Source organism: Trichoderma citrinoviride, assembly GCF_003025115.1.
Source record: "Trichoderma citrinoviride strain TUCIM 6016 unplaced genomic scaffold BBK36scaffold_12, whole genome shotgun sequence".
NCBI lineage: Eukaryota > Fungi > Ascomycota > Sordariomycetes > Hypocreales > Hypocreaceae > Trichoderma > Trichoderma citrinoviride.
The window spans coordinates 711275-735067 of record NW_020194720.1 but is presented as its reverse complement, the minus strand read 5'-3'; the positions used below and the strand labels follow the sequence as shown (position 1 = coordinate 735067).

Here is a 23793-nt window from a genome sequence, read left to right as displayed (position 1 = left end):
ACGAATACAAGTCGAGCACTCCGTCTACTTCGCACTGAGTTGCTCCGCCCTGCGAGCATCTCAGGAGTACCTGTAGTGAGCTCACTGCCGACTCAGCCGCTACCCAGCCGGCAAGGCGGCACCTTGATCACGAAGAGCCAAGAGGAGGATTCAGATGGTGGATGGAATACTTTGCCATCAATGCGGAGTGCTTGATGGTACTTCGTACATGCGATGCTTGGTTCGGGTTTGATGCGGTTACGTGGGCAAGGACCTCAGCCACAGCCAATCCTGAAAGCTGAGCGGTGGGTGAAATTGCCTTTTGACTTGAACCAGGCCTTGGCGATGTGACGAGGTGCTGCCTCAGGATGATACCGGCGATCTTGGTTGGAAGAGCTCGAGAGTCGAGATTGGCGGTTCTCCAGTCGAGCTCAGATCTTGTTTCGCAATTTAATGGAGCCACGACTCGGCTCGCTTCAAGAAAACCAGCCAGGCAATGCTCGACAGGAGTCGAGTCTCGCAGAAGAGGAAGACGGCCGGCATGAACCAATCAGAGGCGCAGCGATTCGCCTCGCCAGGGATGACGGCAAGCCAATGAAGAGAAGCTCGCGGTGAAACACTGCCACCGCCATCAATCTCGACCAACGAGCGTCGAACGAGTTGGCGAGAACGAGAGCGACAGCATCACGTGAGGCCTGGTGACTCAGCAACCCCCTCGGAGACCGAGGAGTCCATCCATCATGATTTTGGTGCGAAATGCTAGACGAGACTACCTACTGAGATGGATGGAAGATGGGAACGGGCTGCACAGCCACCAGACCGGTGGGGAGAGACTTGGACGATACATGCAGACGCTGTGAATGCTGACGGCAGCTGAAGAGATCTGGAGTACTGTCCAAGTAGAGCCTTGGATTTGTGCTAGCCTCCTCGAGGAATGATTACGCACCGTCGGGCAGTTGAGCAACCCGAAAGAGCGGAACAAATCAATCTCTCGTGCGAGTATACTTTCGCGGTGATGCTTCGATACGATACATACGACTCGTTGCCTTTTGGCGATGGGCAAGGTATGGGCCCGAGTTGGAAGCGAATGCGATCCAGCCACGGAGCCGGAGATATGGAGCATTTGCACGTGGGCGACCATGTGTAAACTTCGTGGTCAACAACGTTGTGAACGTGAAGGACGGATCAGCCAGATCAGCCATATTATCCAGCGCCGTGGTTTCGTTCTTCTGGCTTCCATGCAGCTGCCAGGTGGTAGACCAGATAGCTTGGTAGCATCACGACCACCGCCATCCCTCTGTCGTTATCGCTTCCTCCCATGCGCGCTCGCTCTGGCGTCGTGGGCTGCTTCGTCGGTTCGTTCGTCAGCCCTGCGAATCCCCGAGCCTCTGCGCTGGCCGTTCGGTTGGTGCACCCGGGCCGGACCTGGCTTTATCAGGACTGGGCTCGCAGGCATCGCGAGCAGCGCAACGGGGAGTGGACAGAGCAGCAGGCGTGTGGGCCGCGGCAGGGCAGGCAGGCGTCGTCATCGCCAGCGGGTGCGAAGAGGAGCAGAGGAGCAGAGGAGCAGAGGCTGCAAAAGATCCATCGCGCACTTGGGCCCAAAGCGGCCAACGGCCTGCGCCTAGTGGTTGCGCCTTGGTGGCCGCTCACTGCATTAAATGCCCAGGGAAACAGAGGCTTACGCGTCCACTGCCCGCACCCCCGCCGTATCCCTGCACTGCCAGCCGCCAAGGGGCCTCCGCGCCATCCCCTAAAGCCGGCCCCAGCTGTTCCAGGCGTTGGACGGCCTGAGCCAGCGTCTGTGCCTCGCCCGCGTCTCGCCTGTGCCTGCTGGACAGGTGCTGCGCTGCACTGTAGCAGTAGCATGGAGCGCTAGCGAGGCGCCCCGGCCGAATATTGATCCCCAACCTCGAGGCACCAGCCCGACCATCCATAATATCGCCTCTCCCCCAAATCTGCTCCATCGATCGTCCGACACCTGGACTCTCGACTCTTCCTCCCGCATTTTTACCAGCATCTACACCCGCCATCAACCAACGTCTACACATTCCATCATTTGCATGAAGCGCGCTTCCATCTCTCGCACCATCTGCTAGAACCCAGCGAATCCTCTCCATCGCCTCGAGCCGAGTACGACCGCGGCTCACCCGCCATCATGTCGGACAACAACGTTGACCTCGACTCCCTACTCGACCTGTCCGCGTACGATGGCATGCCCAGCTTTGGCTCGCCCTCGCTGTCGCCATCCATGTCGCCGTCCTCGTCGTCCAAGCCCATCTTCGCCAGCCCAGTCACTGCCGCCGTCACGACGCCCAGCGTGATGCCGACCCAGAGCCTGAGCGGGCCGAGCCACAACTACGACATGTACCGCCAGCAGACGGGCTTCGTGCCGGGCGCTATTGCCAACACAATGGCCGTCAACGAGTCGGGCAACCTTGGATACCAGGATTTCGGGAGCCTCGACTTCCTCACCAACGAGGCTGAAATGTTCGACTTCAACGTGTCGCCCTCGCAGAGCACCATGGGACCGGCCGAGACGCTGGACTTTGCATCACCACCCAACACCCAACTCTTCTCGACCATCAACCCCAGCAACATTGAGCAGGCTTCATCCAACGGCTCTCCTTCCTCCACAAGCCAATCGAGCACCGTCGGCCGTCTGTGGCCTGGCGCTCACTCTCAGGCCGCCATGGCCAAGGCCCATGCCCAGCAGAGGCAGCAGCAGCACATTATGCAGCAGCAGCAGGTGCAGCGCCAACCTGGTCAGCCTGCCCAGCAAAGACCTCGCGCCAAGCTGCCGCCAAAGACCGACCCCATCGTCGAGCAGAAGATCAGCCAGCTTCTTCAGAAGATGCGGGCCCAGCCTGCGTCTCCGCCATCTGACAGCTCCACGCCCTCGGCCCACCTGGCCAAAGCCAAGAAGGACGAGGAGGAAATGGACGAGGACGAGCGCCTCTTGGCCAGTGAGGAGGGCAAGAAGCTCAGCAGCAAAGAGCGCAGACAGCTGCGCAACAAGGTCTCTGCCCGTGCTTTCCGCTCAAGAAGAAAAGGTAAGATCTATCTTCCCGTCAGGCGTGGTTCACGCCTGGGTCGCCTCCAAATAATTTACTAACAAGGTTGTAGAATACATTACACAGCTTGAAGCTGAAGTCTCCAGCAAGGTCACAGAAAACAATGACTTGCGTGCGCAGAACCGCGCCCTCCTCGAAGAGAACGAGCGCCTGTCTGGGCTGACTCGCATGCTCCTCGCCTCTCCCTCATTCTCCAGCTTCCTGGACAAGCTCAGCTCTGAATCGTCCGTTGCTGCCCAGCCGCAGGTCAAGCCAGAGCCCCAGCAGTCTCCGGAGCAGCGAGCTGTCAAGGACGTGAACCCGTTCGGCGCTCAGGCCTCTCAGCAGCAGATTGGCATGGCCATGCTCCCTGAGCAGAACCTGGACTTCTCCATGTTTAATGCCGTCGACCCGTTCTACCAGCCCCAGGTGTTCGTCGTCGAGACTGCGGAGGTGCCCTCGTCCATCGAGTCCTCCATCCTGTCGGGCAAGACGTGCAGCTTTGTCGAGCAGGCTTTCCAGTCTGATGACGACAAGGTCGAGGTTCCCGCCATCGAGCGACCTGTCGAGAAGGCTCCTGTCGCCAAGACGGAGTCTGCACCCATCGACGAGGAGTTTGAGGCCGATCCCGAGTTCGCCCTCTTCCACTCCGAGCCTGCCTCATCTTGCTCAGAGTCCAACACCCTGGACACCGAAAGCCTGTCACACGTCGATATCTTTGGTGGTATCGAGCCCGAGAAGATGCTGTCAAGAATCGAGCTCGTCGATGCCACTGAGGAGGAATACACTGCCGCATTCGCCATGGCCCGAGTACAAAGCATCAGCGCCAGCATAGGGTCGGTAGTATCAAGACTAGAGCTCTTGACTATGGACCTGTAAAGAGCAGACAACCCATCTACGAACAGACTCTTTATAATATGCGACTTTTGTTATCTTTGGATCTTATCTCGTGGCCCTCCTTTGCAATGGCAGGGCCGACATGTACAGGGCAAAGGATCAGGTAGCGGCAATGGCGCGGGGTTTTCTTTTCTTCTTTGAATTTCTTTCTATGGGATTTACATTTGGGACACTTTGGGATTGCAACAACTATTATGGGACTGGCTTGAACCTGCCACTCGATCTATTTTCTCTGTATGATTCGATTAGAGTGGGAGTGAACATAAAAAATGCAACATCTGTTTATTCCGCTCATGAGCTCGATGAATATTTGGTGACTAGGCTTGACAGCCTTGATATTCTAGCAGTAATTATGAAGAAATCTACGAAATGAATTCCTTTGAACATAAAAGGTCCACGTCTACTCTCACATTTAGAAGTTGAACCATATGTAACTTGACAGACATATCATAAGCCAACAATAACCCGCTAGGATTTGCTTAAAGCCGCATGCTGCACACCATGGGGCTCCAGATATGGCTTCCATTGATAACTTCTGCGATATACGCAGTGGACCGTATCATCGCAATATATGTAATCTCCTTCCCGCTGCTACCCCCCTAGTTCTTCCTTCATCTTATCGAAAACACCTCCTCCCTCCCCCCATCCTCCTTCCCAACCCATCCCTCCCCATCCATAAGCCCATGAACATAACACTCTCCCACAAGAACCCATCCACCACCAGAACCACCACCACTCGCAGTACCATCATCATCATCATGCACCTCGCGCAGCAAAAAGGGCGTCTTCCCGCCGCGTAAAAGGACCACCACGTCGCCCTCCTGAAGGGCGTCCGGGCCGAGCACAAAGTATCCCCCGCGGGTGACTGCGAAGCGGCGGTAGCGCGTGATGAGGGTCGCTTCGTGGCTCCATTTGAAGGGGTCGCCCGTGAGGGAGAGGGCGTGGATGGAGGGGGAGATGGGGGTTTGCTGCTGGGAAGAAGAGGCGGAGAGGGAGAGGGAGTTTGCTCTTTCGTAGAAGGCGGACATGAGGTTGCTGTTGCTGGCCTTATTTTCATTATAATTGTTGGAGTTGTTGGAGGTGGAGGAGGAGGAGGGGAACGTTCGTGAGGGCGATAACAGAGGCGATGGGGATGGTGATGAAGAGGGGATTGCGTAGCGGACGAGGTACGCCGCTCCGCTGGCGAGCCATTCGTTGGGCGAGACGGATGAGTACGGCCGCGAGCGGTCCATGCCCGTGCAGGCGTTGGTGAGGGTCTGGATGAGGGCGAAGAAGGCGGATCTGCTGTAGTCCTCCTGCTCCTCCGGCTCAGGGGCGGGAGATCTAGGCGCCGTTCGAGAAGGTGATCGAGCTGGCGATGATGATGATGAGGCGGCCGCGGCTCCGGCTTTGAGAAAGGGGGGGTATACGCGGGATAAGGTAAACGTCTGGAAGCCGCAGATTTGCTTCCAGAGGACCTCCATGGGGTGTGTCCGGGAGACGTATTGGTCGCTCTGGCTGTTGCGGCGCTGCTGTACGACTCGGCTGTGCTGATGATGGCTGCTGCTGCTGCTGTTGCCTCTCACCGTGTCTCTACCCCCGGAGACACTGATGCTACTGCCGCTGCTGTTGCTCCCACTGCTGGGCGTGCGCCCATGACTCTGAGGCCGAAACCGAGGAGACCCCCGATCGCCGCCCTGCTGCTGCTGCTGTTGTTGTTGTTGCTGCTGCTTCTGCTGCTGTTGCTTCCACCACTTCTTCCTGTTCGACCCCTGATCGTCCTGCCGCACCTGAAACGCCGTCCCGTAAATCGTCCACGAATGCCGCTCCACAACGTCGACCCTGACGCCCCGGATATGCAGCACCCTCGCCTCCTCGTCAATCGTCAGCTCCGGCCTCGTGTCCCCCGACGCCCGATGCGGCACCGCCGGTGACCCGAGGATGTGCATCGGCAGGTCCCGCCAGTCAGGCACCCACGAGGGCAGATCCAAGTGCCGCTCGTTCCCCGGCGCGCGCCTCCTGTTGTTGGGCCGGCTGTGGTGCGTCGCGGACAGCATGATGAGGTCGTCTGCGCCCCTGAGGCCGCGCACCGCGACGTCGAGGTAGACCTCCTCGACGCTCTTGGAGTAGTCCGCCACCAGGCCCCGGAGCTCCTTGCTGCCGCCCTTGGTCAGGGAGAAGTGCCCCAGAAAGGCGTACACGTGGTCCCGCGGGTCCTGCGCGAGGAGGTGCCGCGCGCGGTGCAGCTCGTAGGCGAAGGTGCCCCTGTTGTGGAACTGGCTGTCGTGCGCCTCGGCGGGCTCGACGAAGCGCTGGCGCAGGTAGCGGATGTTGGAGGTGCCGATGAAGAAGCGCGTGCGCAGGTGGTGGTATCGCTCGTTGAGGATGCCCGCCACGAAGGAGAGCGTGTCCCAGTCCATCTCCACGTCGCCCCAGTAGAGCGTCGCCGGGGCGGTGGTTCCGATCTCTTGGACGATCCATATCCGGTGGAACTTGGAGCTTCAGTGTCAGAACTGACGTTGATTCTGGAAAGGAATCGTCTTGACACCGGCAAAGGGGTATATTCTTCGTATAAGCAAGGTTACTCACCCACGGCAGCTTGGTCAGCTTCGCCAGAGGAATCCATCTCTCCGCGCTCTGCATCGCCAGATGCTCCTCATGCGCAACCTTGAACGCCTCGTGCGCCTCGTCGTCCTTGAACACGCCATCCAGATAATGCACCATTCGCACCGCGTCCGCCGCGACTCCATCTGCGTCCCTCCCCAACCACACAAGCACCTTGCTCGCGTTCTTGTACACGGCATTCATGAGCTTCACCTGCTGGCTGCGCTCCGCCACGTCGTCCTGGTTGATGCATATCTGATCTGCCCACAGCCGGCGCGCCCGATCCGGCAGCCGGACCCTCACCAACGCATCCCGGATGCTCTGCGTCAGTGGCAGGACGGCGCCGTCGCAGAGCAGCGTGGCGAGCCGGTCACTCGTGCCCCAGACGTAGGAGATTGCTTCGTAAGGGGGCAGCTCGCCGAGCTCTGCTGCGTCCAGACTCCCGAGCTGGAGGCCCCCGATTAAGGGGTCGGAGCCGGAGCCGGGCTGTAGGATGAGGAAGCGGACGGACTTGGCTTCTTTGATGGGCTGGTAGACGTATCGCTGGTCTTCTGGGATGTGGAGGGACTGTTTGGGGCGCTGGGGCAGGGGGTTGTTGTCCATGGATGATGGTCTACTGGATTGGAGGCCACGGCGCCTGACGGGCTTCTTTCCGTGACGCGAGAAGAGAGCTTGAAGCTGCGATGCTGTTGCGCGTAATCTCAGACTCCAGCCCGTTTTATAAGGGGCCCTAGAGTCTTCGAAATCACGGCGTCTTCTGAGCTTCAAGCGTATGCCACGCCAAGCTTGCAACGCAAATGAGACGGATCGAGTGCTACCCTTATTTCTTGTGACCGTGAGATGTCCAAAAAGACGACGCATGTTTTGACTCGAAGCATCGAGAGATGATCCAGCAGGAGGCGATCCATCCATGTCGTCTGGCATCAGTAGTGCGGCGCTATATGTACGGAGGTGGAGAGCGGATTCCGTCCAACGGCGTTCTGCTGCAGCTGCATGTCATGCCGCTTGACTCACTCAGGCGCTGATCCTGGTTGCGCTTCTTACATGTGTTCTCATCTTTGAAGAATCAGGCATGGTTCGTCGACACATGATGATAGCTCACAGAGGGCGCACGGAATGTAGGGTACTGAAGACTTGTTGGAGGGTGATAGCACGAATGGTGGAAGCAGGTGGGTTCATGTTGGAGAATAGGAGAAAACAACAAGAGCATACCCTATAAAGAATCCTGTCCTGGCTATCTCCTCATTATCCGACGGTCTGTACATGTGCAAAATGTACACAGTTGGAGGTAATAGGGTATCCAATTTCACAGGCTTCTCATCACATGGCTCTAGACGGTCTCGCGGATTCTCACCGGCTCCGCCGTCGCCAGGTTAATCTCATCGTCGTCCTCAGACCGCCGCATCTCCGGTCCTGTTCCCATCACCATGGCACCGCTTGCTGTTGGTGGGCCGTCTTTCAGTTCCCAGCTGCCTATCCTCTCGTGCTGCATCCCACGCTTCGTAACCGTAACATCAGCGTCGCTGGCCAGCTTGCCTGTTCCTTTGAAGCCACCCGGGGAAACGCTGCGCACGCTGGGCTTTCTTGTACGCCGTCTAAAGGCACACACTCCAAGGGAGTAGAGAGCGACTGCAAGGATGCCAGTCACGGCTAGAGTCACCATGGCGCCGATGACACCAGCAACAGGCGCACTGAGTGACGACTTCTTGGATGGATCTGAGGGGTCAGAGATGGAGGGTGTGGATCTTGCGTCGCACCACGAGGCAAAAATGGCCCGACAAGAGCTGCACCACTGAGAAGAGTCCTGGGAGAAGCGCTGGAGCTGGCCCAAGAAGGTTGTGAAAGGGATGACCCGGCTATCAGAGCTGTTGGAAGACAGAGGGTAGACGGAAAAGGGCTCTCCAACATCAGCATTGGCCCGATACGTGAACCGAACCATGAACTCCTGAGGCGCCGGAAGTGCGGATGTATCACCGGAGTGATGGCCGAGCAGCTCGATGATCATGGCCGAGCCGGGCTCCGGAAGAGTGGAGAACGGCCCAGAGAGCAGATTGGATCCGGAGTAGAGCCCCATGAGGGAGAAGAAGGCAATCATGGGCTCAAAGGAGCCGAACATGAGCGTGAGTTTGCTGCCGTCACTTCCTATGGTAGCACCGCTGAGCGAACTCGCAATCTGCATGCCAAGCGTTTGGCCAGCGATAGTGGTAATGTTGTTGTAAGTGAAGTTTGGGGCGCCGCTCAGACTGTCTCCGTTCATGGCCCGCTCCAGTTCGAAAGCGTTGGCCTTGAGCACGCCCACCGTTGTGTTGGCGAATCCTAACCCGGAATTGACCGTTTTGTTGTGAGTATTCATGTAGTTGACATACTCGTAAATGTTGTAGGCATTCCAATAGTTGATCGCGCCCTTGGGGATAGTGCCGTTGAGGGGAGGCGTGGCAAAGAGGGACCTGTAGAGGCTCTCGGTTGACCTGAAGCGGCCCATGGGATCGGTTTGCTTCATGGTATTTACGTTGGTATCCCAGGCCCAGCAGCCGACGGTTCCTTGGATGCTTCGTGTCGAGCGGCAAGTCAGCATACTCGATGCAAATGAAGAACACACGAACTGAGCTACTCACGCTACTGATGCCGAGTCTGATGCAGATAGAGTCTCGATGTTGGGATACTGGTATCCGCCAAGAGGGTAATCGACTGGATCGGAGCCGGACACGACGTCCTCCGCCATCTGTGAACCACCGGCAAAGCTGTTGAACGAGTCTTCTGTAGGAGGATACAGGCCCTGGAGAAAGGCCACAGCACCTCCAGCCACCCACTCGTCTGTCTGCGACAGGATGGTGAGCTGGTTGTTGCTAATGGCATCTTTGGCTATGCCTTGGATCGTCGTGTTCTCCGTTGTATTTGAAAACAGCGTAGAATTGGCGGCACCCAAGTAGCGATTGCGAAAAGCGCTCCCCTGCCTCCACATTTGTCGGGCTCCCATGGGCGTGAGAACGTTATCCAGGCCCCCAAGAGTCGGAGTCTTTTCGCCATGATTGATGTATGCAACAACTGCCCAGACTTTCGTGTCGAGAGGCTCATTAGACTGCGCCAAGGTACCAAGACTCAGGACAGCTATTGATAACAAGATGGAGAGCCGGCATAGGCTCTGGCTCGGAACAGACGCCATACTGTCGTGAAGAGTCAAGGACTACTCTGTGTAGCCTGTATGCTCTATGGCTAGTGAAAATGTGAAGTCTGTTAGGATAGAGCCCTCAGTGAAGGCTGAATCAACACAAGGCGAGGAGAGACTGCTTCCGAGGCCAAAGATTCTGCATTCGCGGGGAGCGGTGATGGAGGTGAGGAGATCTCATATTAAACAGACCACATGTTGACATCGAGAACCCCAGCCCAGAGAAGCCGTCAACTCCGACCGCAAGAGAGCCAGGAATCCAATCCAAGCCCTCACTTCGTCCCACCGAGCTGGTCAGCCACCCATCGAATGGTGTAGTAAGAATCCCCAAGACGCCCAGCAGAGCAGAGAGACACGGCTGTGACAACTCGTCAAACCCGCATCAAGCTACTTTCCGTTGTTGGAGCTCCACACCAAACAAGCTTAGAGCTGGAGCAAAGCACGACACCCTCAGCCTGGAACCAGCGAATCCCAGCGCGCTCCAGGCGGCCTCGTCTGGCCGTTTTGGCGGGTGGCTGATCCCGTGCATTCTGACGGAAGGATTCGAAGGGGTGCTGAGAAGGGCATGGATAAGGTAGAGGCCTCGAGGAGGGGCGGGGTCTGTGACAGGGCATTGAAGCTGGTTCCAAGAGTCGCTCAAGGTCAATGCCGTGGACTATTTCTTTCTCTCCGCCCATCCGCCATGCTGGATGCGCGCAGCTTGACGACGTTTGACTTGAAGAAGCCGTTGTTGCTTGGACGTTTGCGGCCAAGCTCGAGCGTTTGTGGATGAAAGGTTTGACTTTGACGCGCCAATGACGACTCGGGAGGTGTGGAAGATGTACTTTGTATTGTAGACCAGGATGACGTCGAGATTGAACAGCGGTATATCTCGACGAAATCGGAGGCATTTTAAATGCTTTTTACATTAAATACTTGGACTGATGTAAGAGAGATTTAGATTTTACGCATGTAAAATTGATTCAGAATCACATGCCGCAGGATGCGGATGCCTGTGCCTTGTCTTCTCTGTTGGTGTGCACGCGAGTTGGTGTAAGTCGGTGATAACTCACGGTGCCTTGGCGCAGATATGTCATCACCGCCCTCATTGTCTTGTGGGCAGTACTTTGATGCCAACCTACCTGATTAATCCTGGTGACTGAGACATATGGCACAGCGGTTGAGTCTTGAAATACTCCGTAGCCATCGAAACAAACAGTGGCCTCATGTGCCTCATCTCAAGTTTCACCGTATCGCCGGTCAGCTTCTAGATAGAAGACAGCCCCGCTTAGGCCCAAACCCCTCATCTAACCTTCATAAGGCAAAATAGGGCTGCCTCCACCATCAACCATGGGAAGCGGATCACCGCTTCAATCGGTTCCATGGTCTAACGGTTATGACTGCGGATTCTGATTCCGCCAGCGAGGGTTCGACTCCCTCTGGAACCTATTTTTTGCGCTTTTCACCACGGATTCTCTTTTTATCGTCTCGTCGCTTCAGAGCAAACTGGACTGGCGATTGTCTTCGTGATGACAGCGACTTGATTGAAAGTGGTCGATAATCGGGGCAATCAATGTGTCGGTTCTCCCTTCAACAGCCCCAGGGCAGCTGCCTTTCAACGACCTCCGTAAAGAATTAGATACACGGGCGCTCATCAAGGCATGCTGCGCAAATAGTGCCTGCAGCATCCCCTTGCACGTCCTCTGATAATATGACCACCGCCAGAATGAAAAGTGCGGATGTGGGGAATCTGGCAGCATCGATACTAGACATCATGTTCAGCACCTCCTGATCAGCATTTCATCTCGACGATTTGCACCAAGAAGATTCGCGGCCAGATTTGGATCTTATCAATCTCTACTTTTTCCCAGATGCAGACAAGCGTAGAATGCCGTTTGCCTCAGGCAGCAACACAGAGGCAACTCCGTGCGAAGCTGAAGCTGGGTGGCGGTTTGCCATCATTTCCCTCCCTTGCTTGCCCTTCAATGTCGCGCTCGGCTGTGTGCCTGATTCGCCATGATCCGGCTTTGCTACCTGGTAATAGTTGTGATGAAGCATGAAAAAGCACAGCTACTCATCTCATTGATTTCCCTACAATACTACGTCTCTTTGTCCTCTACCTCCTCTACAGTGTCTCTTCATCTCTGATAGTAATGCCCGTCTTTCCCCGTGTCCAAGACGACATCGTGCATGACTGCAACACAAGCGCTCAATCTCATCAACTTTTCCGTTTTCTGTGGAGCAGATGCGGATCCACATGCTAAGCCGTGTTTGGCCTTTCCCTTGCATTAGAGGCGCGAAGCAAATCGATTCAGCTGATCAGAGGAGGCAAAGCGGCCGCCAGCCACGTGCAGCGAGATGTGAACGAAGCGATGTTCGAGTCTGTTCCTTGCTGCAGATCGAGAAGATGGTGAGGGAGTACATAGGGAGGGAAAAGAGATGGAATTTGTGAAACAGTAGGTAGGATAAAGTAGAGACAATGGCTAGGAGCAGAACTGCAGAGCAAGGAAAACAAAGAAAAATAGCCGATGGATGCCCAGAGGCGCAAACGAGCTCAACCCAACTTCCAGGTTCGCCTCTGGCGCATCCCTGCTCAGTGCATGCATAGCGCTGCACCTCGCTCCGTCCAGCGCTTGGAATGGCCTGACGCTGAGCCCACCGGCCGCTGACGCCCACTGCGAGGTACAAAATACAGCGTCGGGTCCGAGCCATCAGGTTTCAGCGGGTGCGCCTCAACCTTGAAAGGCTCTAGTCAGGTAAGGCAGTTCGGCAGCCGCAATTTCTCCGCATCATCGCCCGCCTACCTTCAATACCTTACCCCTACGGGCTCAAAGTTCCAGTGGACGCACTCCCTGTCTGTCGCACGGCACAAGCACCAGACTGGACCAGACTTGAGCACAAGCACCGCATCTCGCACACCCACACCGAGCACCTCCAGACTCTGTACGATTCGAGCACGTCGCGCGCCTTGCGAAACCACCGGGTTAATAAAAAAAAAGAAGAAGAGAGACTACGAGATCATTCCGCCTGATCGCATCGCGCCTATCGTCCGCATTTGCCGCTCGATGGCCCAGCCGCATGCTGCGTGCTGAAATCGCCCGCCATGTCAGACGACGCCATCGCAGAGCCGTCCGAGGCGCTGAAGGAGCAGCAGCAGCAGCAGCAGCAGCAGGCCGACGACCACATCGACGCCGCCAAACAGCCCGCCTTCCTGCACTCGCCGCCCGATAGCAACGATGCCGGCAAGTCGGAGTCGAGCGACTCGGAGCTCAGCGACCTGGACGACGAGCCGCCGCTGGAGGATGCGCCGACGCTGCCCCCGGATCTCGGCGCTGAGCTCGACGACATTGGCGATGTCGTGCCGGACCATTGGTCGTCGGGCAACGTGCCCGTCTTCCGGCCGACCATGGATCAGTTTAGAGACTTCCGCCGCTTCGTATGCCGCCTCTCACTCGGGCTCCAATTGCCTCTGTCCTTGCCCTCGTCGCCATCCGTGTTCTTGTCTGCTAACCACTGACCCTTGCACCCAAACAGATGACAAAGGTCGACAGCTATGGAATGAAGTCCGGTATCATCAAGATCATCCCGCCGGCCGAGTGGCTGGATGCACAGCCACCCCTCGACGATCTCGTAAAGCAGATCCGAGTCCGCGAGCCAATCAAGCAGGACATCATGGGGTCCAACGGCACTTACCGCCAAGTCAACATCCTCCATGGACGATCCTACAACATTCCGCAATGGAGGCAGCTTTGCGAGCAGAGCGAGCACCAGCCTCCCGCCAGGCGTGGAGAGAGACGAGCCAATGCGGACAAGCCCAAGCCCGCGCGGCGCCCTGCTGCTCCCAAACCTGCCAACACAACGACCACCACACCGAGGACTCGCGGAAGAGGACGGCCTCCCAAGAACAGGGCGAGGCAAAGGAAGAATGAAGAGAGCCGGCCCATGACACCTGTCTCGCCAAAGGTCGAGGCCGAAGGCGCAGAGGATGAAGTGATGGACTCTATCGAAAAGGAGCTGGGCACCGAGGTGGATTACGAAGACGACCCTCAACCGACCGTTCGAAGAATGGGTGGAGTTAGGCCTGCTAAGCCAAAGATTCAGTCCACCTCGGCGCGCCGCAAGTACAGTCGCCGAGAAGGCTCCGCCGTCATCGACGAGGCTGCGTTCAAGGATTTCGACTATCGGATGGACATTTCCGACTACACGCCTGAGCGATGCGAAGAACTGGAGCGCGTGTATTGGAAGACCCTGACATATGCACAACCGCTTTACGGCGCTGATTTGATGGGCACGCTCTTCGATGACAGGACCGAGATTTGGAATCTGAACAAGTTGCCAAACCTCCTGGATGTCCTCGGTACAAAGGTTCCGGGTGTTAATACAGCATACCTCTATCTTGGCATGTGGAAAGCAACGTTTGCGTGGCATCTTGAGGACGTCGATCTCTACAGCATCAACTACTTGCACTTTGGTGCTCCAAAGCAGTGGTACAGCATTTCCCAGGCCGATGCTCGAAAGTTTGAGAATGCCATGAAGAGTATTTGGCCCGCCGATGCCAAGGCCTGCGACCAGTTTCTCAGGCACAAGGCTTTCCTCATTTCGCCGCAACACTTGCAGCAGAACTACGGCATCAAGGTCAACAAGGTCGTCTCATATCCCGGCGAGTTTGTCGTCACCTACCCTTACGGATACCATTCCGGTTTTAACTTGGGATACAACTGCGCCGAAGCTGTCAACTTTGCTCTCGACTCCTGGCTTGAGATGGGCAAGATTGCCAAGAAGTGCGAATGTGCCCAAGCGCAGGACAGCGTATGGGTCAACGTCTACGAGATCGAGCGGAAACTGCGAGGAGAGGAGACCGAATACGAAGAGACAGAGGATGATGATGAAGACGAAGATGAGGACGATGACGATGAGCTCTCCGGGCTTCCCACCCCTCCTGCGGGCCACGCTGTGAAATTCAAGGACGCGAGCCGCAAGAGGAAGCGTGGCCGGGCGGATAAGGGGGCCAAGGTCAAGGTCAAGAAGATCAGGCTGCGACTCAAGGTCAAGGCCGAGCCGCCCTGTTGCCTGTGCCCCAACGATGTCCCGAACCTGGAATTCCTGCCAACCGACGACGGCAGAAAGGCCCATCGCCTGTGCGCCCTCTACATCCCCGAGACGTACATCGACACAGTGGATGGAAAGGAGATTGTCTCCAATGTCGACGCCGTGCACAAGGACCGTCTGGATCTCAAATGTCTGTTCTGTCGATCGAAGCGCGGGGCTTGTTTCCAGTGTTCTCAGAAGAAGTGTGCGAGGGCATATCACGCTACATGTGCCGCAGCCGCGGGAGTGTTCACCGAGGAACAAGAGGTTCCCGTCTTTGGTGAAGATGGTACGGAGTATAAAGAACAGGCTTTTGAATTCAGCTGCCGCTTCCACCGTACCAAGCGCGATAAGAAGCTGGACGGCGAGGCTTTAGAGGAAGATGCCCGCATCATGAAGGCCGCCGAGGCCCTTCGGAAGGGAGACATCTGCCAGCTGCAATATCACAAGGGCGACATATTCGCCGGAATGGTGGTAGAGAACCGATCGGATGAGCGCATGTTACTCGTCGACGTCGTTCCGAATGGCGACCGAGTAGAGGTTGAATGGAAATGGCTGCTGCTCCCAGATCCATCCGACTACCACCTACCCAAGGCGTCGGCGAACGCCATCTCGCTCCCCTCTTCGCAAAAGGCAAAGGACAAGCTCAATGCCAAGCGTCATCAGGGCGATGACAAGCCGCGAAAGGGCGATACATTCATCGAAGGGGACTATACCTGGGCGGAATTCCACACCAACGAAGCCGCCAACAAGCAGCAGGCCAAGGTTGATCTTAGCAAGCAAGACCAGGTCTGGTACTATCTCGGGAAGAACTCGACCGACGCCAAAGCGCAGTACACCGAAGATCCGACAAAACCACGGCACAACCCCAAGGGCAATTTCTTGGACACGCTTCCGAAGCCCCCCAAGCCCGTGCCTGCGCGCCAAACATATCAGCAGAGAGCTTACGGAATCTCTGGCCCATACAACCACCCAGGTGCTTTTGCGGGCCAAATGACGACGATGCCGATGAATGCTCCGGGCATGGAGAGGCCATACGTCTACCAGCCAAGGACCCCTGTGGGATACAACAACCACACACTTCCCGGCACAAACTCCTTCCAAGGGACCACGGCTGCTCCTCCCACCTTCCAGCAGTATCAGCCATACACAGTCCAGCGGTTTGACCCCATCATCCGGCCAAATGAGATGCCTCGAGCTCACGTACCGCCGCCGCCGCCGCCACCTCCCCCTTCGCAGCCGCATCCACAAGCTTTCCCGACGACCTGGGCGGCAGGGTCTTCAGGACCTTACCCAAGCCATAGGGGTGCTTCATCATCCACACATAACTCGCAACAGTACAGCAGGCCCACTTGGCAGGTGCATTCCTCGGTGTATCAGAAGTACCCCTTCTTCCAAGTAAACCATAACAGGTAAGCTGTTTCCGGGTCGTCGCTGTTTGATCACCATTTCTAACTGTGAGTTACAGGGAGGCTACCAGATATCGAACACCTTATATGCCGTGGGGAGGGTTCACCAACGGTTACGAAGGCGATCTGAGAGCACACCTGCTAGCTAATCGCCACGACGTTCTCCGGCGGGCATCTTCCACGGCAATGTCCCCAGGCGACTACTCGGGGCCATACCAGGCGCAACCTTCTGCAGCTGTACCGACAGCCGTACCGACAGCTGTACCGTACAATGGCCCAGCGGCCCCGGCAGCACAGCAGACAGGGCCGCCGGCGCAGCAATCGAATTCAGGGCTGCCTGCGCCCATCCTTGGAACAGCCAGCCACCAGTACCATCCGGCGATCAAGGCACAGTACAGAAGTCAGATCCAGCAGCAGCCGACCCAGCAACAGCCCAACCAGCAACAGCCGACTCAGCAGCAGCCCAGCCAACAGCAGCCCAGCAAGCCCAAGCCAACCCCAGCCCCCAAATCGTACAAGGTTGGCTTACCCGCAGCCGTCAGTCTTTCGTTGAAGTCGACTAAATCCGCAATGCAGGTTCCAGCTAAACAGTCCCCAGTGCCTTTACCAGCAAACTTCCTGGCCGCCATGACCTCGTCTCCCGGTTCTACCGCACCCCCCTCCGTCAAGCACTCGCCTCTTCGGCAGGCAAGCCCCGTGGCCGCCTCTCCCAACACGAAAGTTGCCGTAGCATCCTCTACACCACCTTCACAAGAAGCGGGAAACTCCACAGGACCCACGGCAAAGGCAGCCCAACAAGCTCCAAGGATATCAACAACTCCAGTGCCGCTCCCTAAGTTTGCAATATCATACCAGGGAAATGCGACGGCATCTCCGTCGTCATCCGCTAGCGTTGCAACGCCGAACCTACCGCAGCCTACACACTCAGCTCCTTCGACACAGCAGGGCCATGATGCGGCTGCGCCCGAGGGGCCGGCAGATACTCTCCGAAAAGCTGCAGTTTCAGTCAACGGGACTGGAAATCATACTCCCCAACAATCGGGCTTGGACAGGGGAATGTCTACTACCTCGGTGCCAGTTTCCACGACTATACATCCGGTCAAAGACGATCAACCCAGTCCGTCCTATTCTACACAACCATTATATCATCATGAACCCGAGGGTTTCCCAGATGTTCCGGGCTGCGAATCTATGGAGTTTGTCGAACGGATGATGGAGAATCTGAGAAAAGCGTCCCAGCGGCAGATGCCAAGCTGAAAGGGGGGTGAGATGAAGCCAAGAGGCATTCTCTAGTCCTCGTCCTTTTCGAGCAGCAGCAGGCCATTGCCGCCAACTACTTTTATCATGCACGCAGAAACGCTTGTTTACTTTTTTCTTTCCTCTATTTGCCCTTACCATTGCTTTTCTCCCATGAAGGGTCATAGGAGGTACTTTTTTTGGTCAGATACACCATGATTTATCAAGGTTACGTAACTACGTGTTATGACACGGTCGATGAGAACCAGGGAATCGTTTCCGGACCTGTGCGTCCTTGTTCCTTTTCTTGCGCGTCTTGAAACTTTCACCTGGCGTTGGGAAGAGGAGTACCGGCGAGTGGCTCGGAAGGTCAGTTAGAGGCAGCAGCATGGCCACCCTTTCAAAAGGGGCGAGGGAGAAGACCCAATCATTGCTGGCGGTTTGCTTATTGTTAGGGGACAGTCACGGCCACATAACGAAGTGTATTATTAGGATTATTACATACCTTAGTACCGTGGGTAGTCTCACGACAATAAGGGTTTATTTGATTTGAAGTGGTAAACTACTCGGCGGCGTTATTCCGACCTTTTGGTCGCAGCTAAACAGGTCTATCAATCTATGGAGCTTGTATTCAAACGGCGGTATTGTGGAGGATTGTTAGCTAAGTGACTCTCCGCTGCTTGCCGCATCAGTTTGGTATGAGCATGCCAGAGGTTCGTACAGTCTCCTGAACGACTCGCAGTGGTATCTCTTTGCCACGCCGGCAACCTGACAAAGTATCCGTGCCTTGTCAAAGTTAAAAGGCCACTCTTCTTGTGTCAATGTCTCTTTTGGAAGTGTCGGCTGTAATGGAGTACAAGAGCGTGCCATTCCAGAGATGCTGGCAGCTGGCAGGCAAAGGCAAGCGTCTAAAGTCCAGGCGCCGTATCAAACTCTATCGGCAGCTGCAATCTTTACCTTCTTAGGCAGTGCCGCCTGATGGAGAGTTTGAGGCGGGCGAGAGTCACTGCAGCCTGCGCAGGTACAGTACCTATATGAAGGTCGTCTCTCTTCATGTTCTCTTGCTCCTTTCGCTCTCTTCCCTTCTTCTGCACACACAAACACAAACACTTTTCACCCGCGTTCCATCACCACTCCTGCTACCAACACGGCCTTTTCTTTCTCGCGCATATTCTCTGTGTACTCGCTTCTTCCATCCTGGCACTTGCTCTTGGCCATCCAAAGCAATCACCGTTTCTCATTTCATTTCATTTCATTTTCTACAAACACCAGAACTACTCCCGTCGCCGAGCGAGATGCCTTCCCGCAGGGCTCCAGGTCCTTCACCTGCCCCGACGAGCCCCTCCGAGCTGTCCCAGGCGAGAGACTCCTGGTCCAGCTCGCCGGACTGGGACGATCAGCGCGACTGCGGCCGCTGGAGCGAGGAGGACGAGTCGGTCTCGATGGAGAACGTGCCCGAAGTGATTCCGGGCAAGTATCTCCGGGGCACGGTCATAGGCCAGGGGGGCTGGTCGACTGTCATCAAGGTGAAGAGGGTGGAGGATGGGAGGCTGTTTGCGGGCAAGAAGTCGCAGACGCCCGAGCAGCTGTACAAGGAGTCGAAGAGGCTTCGGAAGTGGGATCACGTTGGTCACTCCCCTTCTCCATCCAAAGGCCTAGACTGACACTGCTCTTCGCCATCCAGCCGAACATTGTAAAGCTTGTGGAACTCTACAAGCAGGACTCGGATGAGGACAACAATCTTCTCATCATGGAGCTTTGCGCAAGGGGAACCCTGCAGATGCGTATCGAGTGGTACTACGAGCCCATGAGCATGTTGGACATCGTGTCCACTACCATCCAAGTTGCCGATGCTCTTGTCTACATGCACGGCAAAGGCTTTTTTCATGCAGACATGAAGCCGAGGAACATCTTCGTCCGTCGATTCGACCCAATGGATGTCGCCCTTGGAGACTGCAGTGACTGCAAGGTCCACGGCAAGTATGACGGCCCGAGAACTGGGACGTCGGATTTCTGGTCGCCTGACATGGTGGCCTACAACAGGCACAGCGGCAAGAGTGATGATATCTGGGCTCTGGGGGTTACTCTGCTCGCGATGATGCTTCAGAAGCCGCAGAAGGACAAGGGGGATGCGGGAAAGTTCCAGTACCCTTCACGATGTGCCAACTATACACAGGAGCTGATGAGGCTCAATCCCGGCAACGCACTTGTCGACCTCGTCAGCAAGATGCTCGTCAAGAAAACCAGAGAGCGGCCAACGGCCGAGAGGTGCCTTGAGATGGCGACCAAGATTATGGAGGGGTCAAATGACAACGAGAAGCTGGCCGGTAGCATGGATGGGCTGGGGCTCACTTCCCCAGAAAAGCACCGCCCTGCCGAGGCGCCTCCTGTCTACCATTGGTGATGACATCTGAGGCAGAGAGAGTTGGTTTGGTCATGGATGCTTTCGAACTTGGGTTGGATTTTCGCCTTGGGACTTCGGTGTTGATGAGATGATACCCAAGGCATAGGTCGCAATGTTGTCGACCTCGAGTTTGCTTTGAATTTCGCTATGGAGGATACATGTACAGGACTTTCCGGGTCAGATGGGTTTGGCTTCGGCTGCTGTTTGCACCTTCCTTGTTCAAGACCATTGGAATCATAAACCCAATCATCCAGCACTGCAGTCGTGATACCTTCCAACATGATGTTCTCTCTTCCTCAGCCTTGTGGACCCCTCAGCCTTGTGCGTCTCTGCTCACGAGAATTGACGCCATCGTCTAGTAGACTCTAGACTTCTTCAAGTCCCCCCGCAGCGGCCCCTTAGTCAGCCGTCCTTGGGCTGTTTCCGGCCGGGGAACCCAATTGACTGAATTGCCGATGTCGCAATTGCCTATTCGCAAAATTAGAGAGTAGGCTGTAAGAAATCGCTCTGATTCGTTCTACAGAGTGTAAGAAGGCTTCACCTCGATCTCTCGCTTCTAACGCGTGCCTTCACCCCTCATTTTTGCTTTGATTTTTCGACTCAAGGTGTTCTTTGGGTTAGGGCGGAGCCATTGCGATTGCATCACCGAGGCTAGTTTGAGAAAAGGAAAAGGAAAGAAGCGGGAGGTTTTTCTTTCGTTCTTCTTAAATGTCTTTGTCTGCTCTGCGGATTTCACCTTCAATCATTTCTACTACTGCTGTTCGCCGTTCGGTTGCGTTTGCGGGTATCGCGAGAGGAGGCGTTGTCAGGACCTATTCCGCCATGAGTGGGAGTCTGAAGTTGAAGCCTGCGGCGAGGGTGTCGGGGCAGAAGCAGGATGTTTGGTGAGTCAACACAGTGAATACATGCCAGAACGCAGACACGAGCATGAGTACAGTTATGGTTGAGCTGCCGGAGATGGGAGGTTGAATCGAAGTATCGACCGGGCTGACATGTTCAACCAAAAGGACCATCGTCAACGAAGCGGCGGCAGCTTCGCCCAAGCAGCCCATTGTGAACATGGGCCAGGGCTTCTTCGGGTACAACCCGCCCAAGTTCATCCTCGACGCCGCCAAGGAGGCGCTGGACCGGGTGGACTGCAACCAGTACTCGCCTACCAAGGGGCGGCCGAGGCTGAAGCAGGCGATTGCGGATGCGTATGCGCCGTTTTGGGGGAGGAAGATTAATCCCGATACCGAGGTGACGATTACGACGGGAGCCAACGAGGGTGAGTTTCTTCTATCTGATTTGTGGAACTGTCTGGGGAGATGGGAAGTAGGTAGGAAGCTGTGATATCTAACGTGTGAGGGTGAGACGTGTGTAGGTATGCTCAGTGCGTTTATGGCTTTTATTGAGCCGGGCGACGAGGTCATCATCTTTGAGCCCTTCTTCGACCAGTAGGTTTTACACCTCCGTCGTGGAATCTTAGTACACGATGCTCACTCAGGGAAACAGGTACATTAGCAACATTGAGATGCCTGGCGGCAAGATTGTCTATGTGCCCATGCACCCGCCCGCCACGGGAGCCACCAAGACGTCGTCGGCAGCCGACTGGACCATTGACTTTGACGAGCTGGAGAAGGCCATTACGCCCAAGACGAAGATGATTGTTCTCAACACCCCTCGTAAGTTCTTTTTGCCCTCCCTCACAAATCGTACAAATCAATCGGTAGCGATACTCATTTTCTTGTGTGTGAATGCAGACAACCCCGTCGGCAAGGTCTTTTCTCGGGAGGAGCTGCAGAAGATTGGCGACCTGTGCGTCAAGAACGAGATCATCATCCTGTCTGACGAGGTGTACGACCGCCTGTTTTACGTGCCGTTCACGAGGATCTCGACGCTGTCTCCCGAGATTGAGAGGCTGACTCTGACTGTCGGCTCTGCGGGCAAGAACTTTTACGCCACGGGTTGGCGTGTTGGTACGTTTTTGCGAGCTTCACACGTTCTGCATCATAAAATATCGACGGGGGACTCCTGTATGCTGACCTGCTATCTGTTCTTGCAGGCTGGCTCATGGGCCCCGAGCATCTCATCAAGTATGTTTCGGCCGCACACACGCGCATCTGCTACTCGTCCGTCTCGCCCCTGCAGGAGGCCTGCGCCGTGGGCTTCGAAAAGGCCGAGGCCGAGGGCTTCTGGGACGACGCCATCCGGGACATGAAGGGCAAGATGGACCGCTTCAACGAGGTCTGGGACGAGCTCGGGCTGCCGTACTCGGAGCCCGAGGGCGGATACTTTGTGCTCGTCAACATGGACAAGGTGCAGCTGCCGGAGGACTACCCGTTCCCGCCGCACGTGGCGAGCCGGCCGCGGGACTTTAAGCTGTCGTGGTTCCTGATCCAGGAGGTGGGCGTCGCCGCGATCCCGCCGACGGAGTTTTACACGGATGCGAATGCGCACATGGCGGAGGATTATCTGCGGTTTGCGGTGTGCAAGGAGGATGCTGTGTTGGAGGAGGCGAAGAATCGGCTGAGGGGGCTGAAGAAGTATATGAAGTAGACTTTTGGATACCAACAAGAACACTAGGTACATATAGAGGTCGGATCTCAACGCCGCTCAGGGGGAGGAAGATACTGTAAGAGCAGCAGGACTGCTACTCTAGATATTCCATTGCACATAGGAGCATCGAATGACATGCCAATACAAAGTGTGAGAAGATATGTATAAGCTCTACTGCCCCTAACGGGAATGAATGTCCTTTGCCAGCCGTATGACAGGCCGTACCTTGATATTACTTCATCCTCTATCCATGGATTCAGTACGTAAACTCTAAAGCACACCATTCTTCGTGCCGCGCCTCCTTGATCATTAGGAGAGGGTAATAGCAATTAGTAGTCGAAAGATTACGACACACATCAATCGTTGAATCTCACAATCTCCCTTGATAATCGATTAGGTACATACATAAGTGCATGTTGTGGAACTTGCCGATGGGTGGAGCGGCATCTCAGCAGCGGAGCCGGCCGAAGCGTCGTTTTTTGTTTGAACCCCCCCGGCGGCGGGGTTTGAAGAGGGAGGGGTGACGGGCGATCGATAGTTAATGATGGGGAGGTGATTGGAGAAGACAAGGCGATTGGGACGTGTCTGTTTTGCCTGTTTGGGGGGTTTTTGGTGCTGTGGTTTGTTGAAGGGGGGGGGCTTACTATCTGGTGTTCTTCATGTGTTCCTTGAAGTGAGGGTTGAATTCGAGTAGTAGGTGGTTGTCCGAAACCGTGATGGTAGATTGATTCAGAGGATCGGTATTTCCAGTTGCCGAGCTGTTTCTATTATTATTATCATTATACTTTTCTTACAACACCCACCCAAAAGGTAAGCATATTGTCCCGCAAACGACGACTTCCGCGGGCATCGGACAGAAAGAAGCCAATGACATGGCGGACAACGCAGGACTGGGCTTACCGGCACTCGCACAATTAAGGATGGCGTCGGCTTAACAAGTAAACGGGACAGAAAGTCGGACTGTCGCTCCGTGCCAACACTGACATTGAAACTTGTTACAGGGCATTTTGACTCAAGTTGTCACGTTTGCTTTTTGGCACGTCCTAGAAAGTGCTTTTGTCACACGCTGTCTTGGCTTGAAGCAGCTCCGTCGTTGGCTCGGAGGTTCTACTAGTATGAGCACCTGTGGTTCATTGCCTTATCTCTGCCTGTTAGCATCCGATGCAGGGCTTGACAGGTAGTAGGCGATACCCATTCGGCTAGTGCACGGGCACTGCGGAGAAGAGGTAGACGATACGGGGAGCCGTCGGGCAGCTCTAAGGAACCTGGGGCACGCGGGAGGCGATATCGCGGTACGGGCCAGCAGATGCAAGTTGGTGCATGTGCAAGACCTCCGCCTTCTGGCCAGCAGCCACTTAAACGCCGTGTCGCCACTTTGCACTCTCTAACTACATTACTATTACTACCAACATTTGCCTTGGGCATACATACATGCCTTGAACTTGCATTTGCTTGCCTTGC

The 23793-nt window shown here is 55.8% G+C and overlaps 6 protein-coding genes and 1 non-coding gene across 7 annotated transcripts; 5 read left to right on the top strand and 2 right to left on the bottom strand.

Annotated features, from left to right (window-relative positions):
- Positions 1-1767: 1767 nt before the first annotated feature.
- On the top strand, positions 1768-4197 carry BBK36DRAFT_1136195 (hypothetical protein). The gene is made up of 5 exons (XM_024892899.1): positions 1768-1793; positions 1842-1970; positions 2028-2998; positions 3099-3911; positions 3967-4197. Exons 3-4 carry the CDS (start codon positions 2138-2140, stop codon positions 3909-3911), a joined length of 1674 nt encoding a protein of 557 aa, XP_024747121.1. The 5' UTR covers positions 1768-1793; positions 1842-1970; positions 2028-2137; the 3' UTR covers positions 3967-4197.
- A 343-nt stretch (positions 4198-4540) lies between these two features.
- BBK36DRAFT_1180417 (HET-domain-containing protein) lies at positions 4541-7115 on the bottom strand (the record flags this gene model as incomplete). The annotated part of the gene is made up of 5 exons (XM_024896211.1): positions 4541-4897; positions 5093-5221; positions 5339-5420; positions 5664-6400; positions 6498-7115. 5 exons carry the CDS (start codon positions 7113-7115, stop codon positions 4541-4543), a joined length of 1923 nt encoding a protein of 640 aa, XP_024747120.1.
- Positions 7116-7842: 727 nt separating this feature from the next.
- Positions 7843-9675, bottom strand: BBK36DRAFT_58114 (phosphoglycerate mutase-like protein; the record flags this gene model as incomplete). The annotated part of the gene is made up of 2 exons (XM_024898298.1): positions 7843-9061; positions 9128-9675. 2 exons carry the CDS (start codon positions 9673-9675, stop codon positions 7843-7845), a joined length of 1767 nt encoding a protein of 588 aa, XP_024747119.1.
- Positions 9676-11033: 1358 nt separating this feature from the next.
- Positions 11034-11105, top strand: BBK36DRAFT_t155. Its single transcript has one exon. It is a non-coding gene; the product is annotated as a tRNA-Gln (tRNA).
- A 1655-nt stretch (positions 11106-12760) lies between these two features.
- On the top strand, positions 12761-17411 carry BBK36DRAFT_1126137 (hypothetical protein; the record flags this gene model as incomplete). Its single annotated transcript, XM_024891351.1, has 4 exons — positions 12761-13093; positions 13192-16157; positions 16214-16880; positions 17124-17411. The coding sequence occupies 4 exons, from the start codon at positions 12761-12763 to the stop codon at positions 17409-17411; spliced, it is 4254 nt and encodes a 1417-aa protein (XP_024747118.1).
- A 1274-nt stretch (positions 17412-18685) lies between these two features.
- On the top strand, positions 18686-19794 carry BBK36DRAFT_1171256 (kinase-like protein; the record flags this gene model as incomplete). The annotated part of the gene is made up of 3 exons (XM_024895551.1): positions 18686-19015; positions 19075-19370; positions 19440-19794. 3 exons carry the CDS (start codon positions 18686-18688, stop codon positions 19792-19794), a joined length of 981 nt encoding a protein of 326 aa, XP_024747117.1.
- Positions 19795-20616: 822 nt separating this feature from the next.
- On the top strand, positions 20617-22332 carry BBK36DRAFT_1125265 (Aspartate/tyrosine/aromatic aminotransferase; the record flags this gene model as incomplete). The annotated part of the gene is made up of 6 exons (XM_024891261.1): positions 20617-20678; positions 20802-21061; positions 21158-21230; positions 21289-21458; positions 21537-21752; positions 21839-22332. The coding sequence occupies 6 exons, from the start codon at positions 20617-20619 to the stop codon at positions 22330-22332; spliced, it is 1275 nt and encodes a 424-aa protein (XP_024747116.1).
- Positions 22333-23793: the final 1461 nt, after the last annotated feature.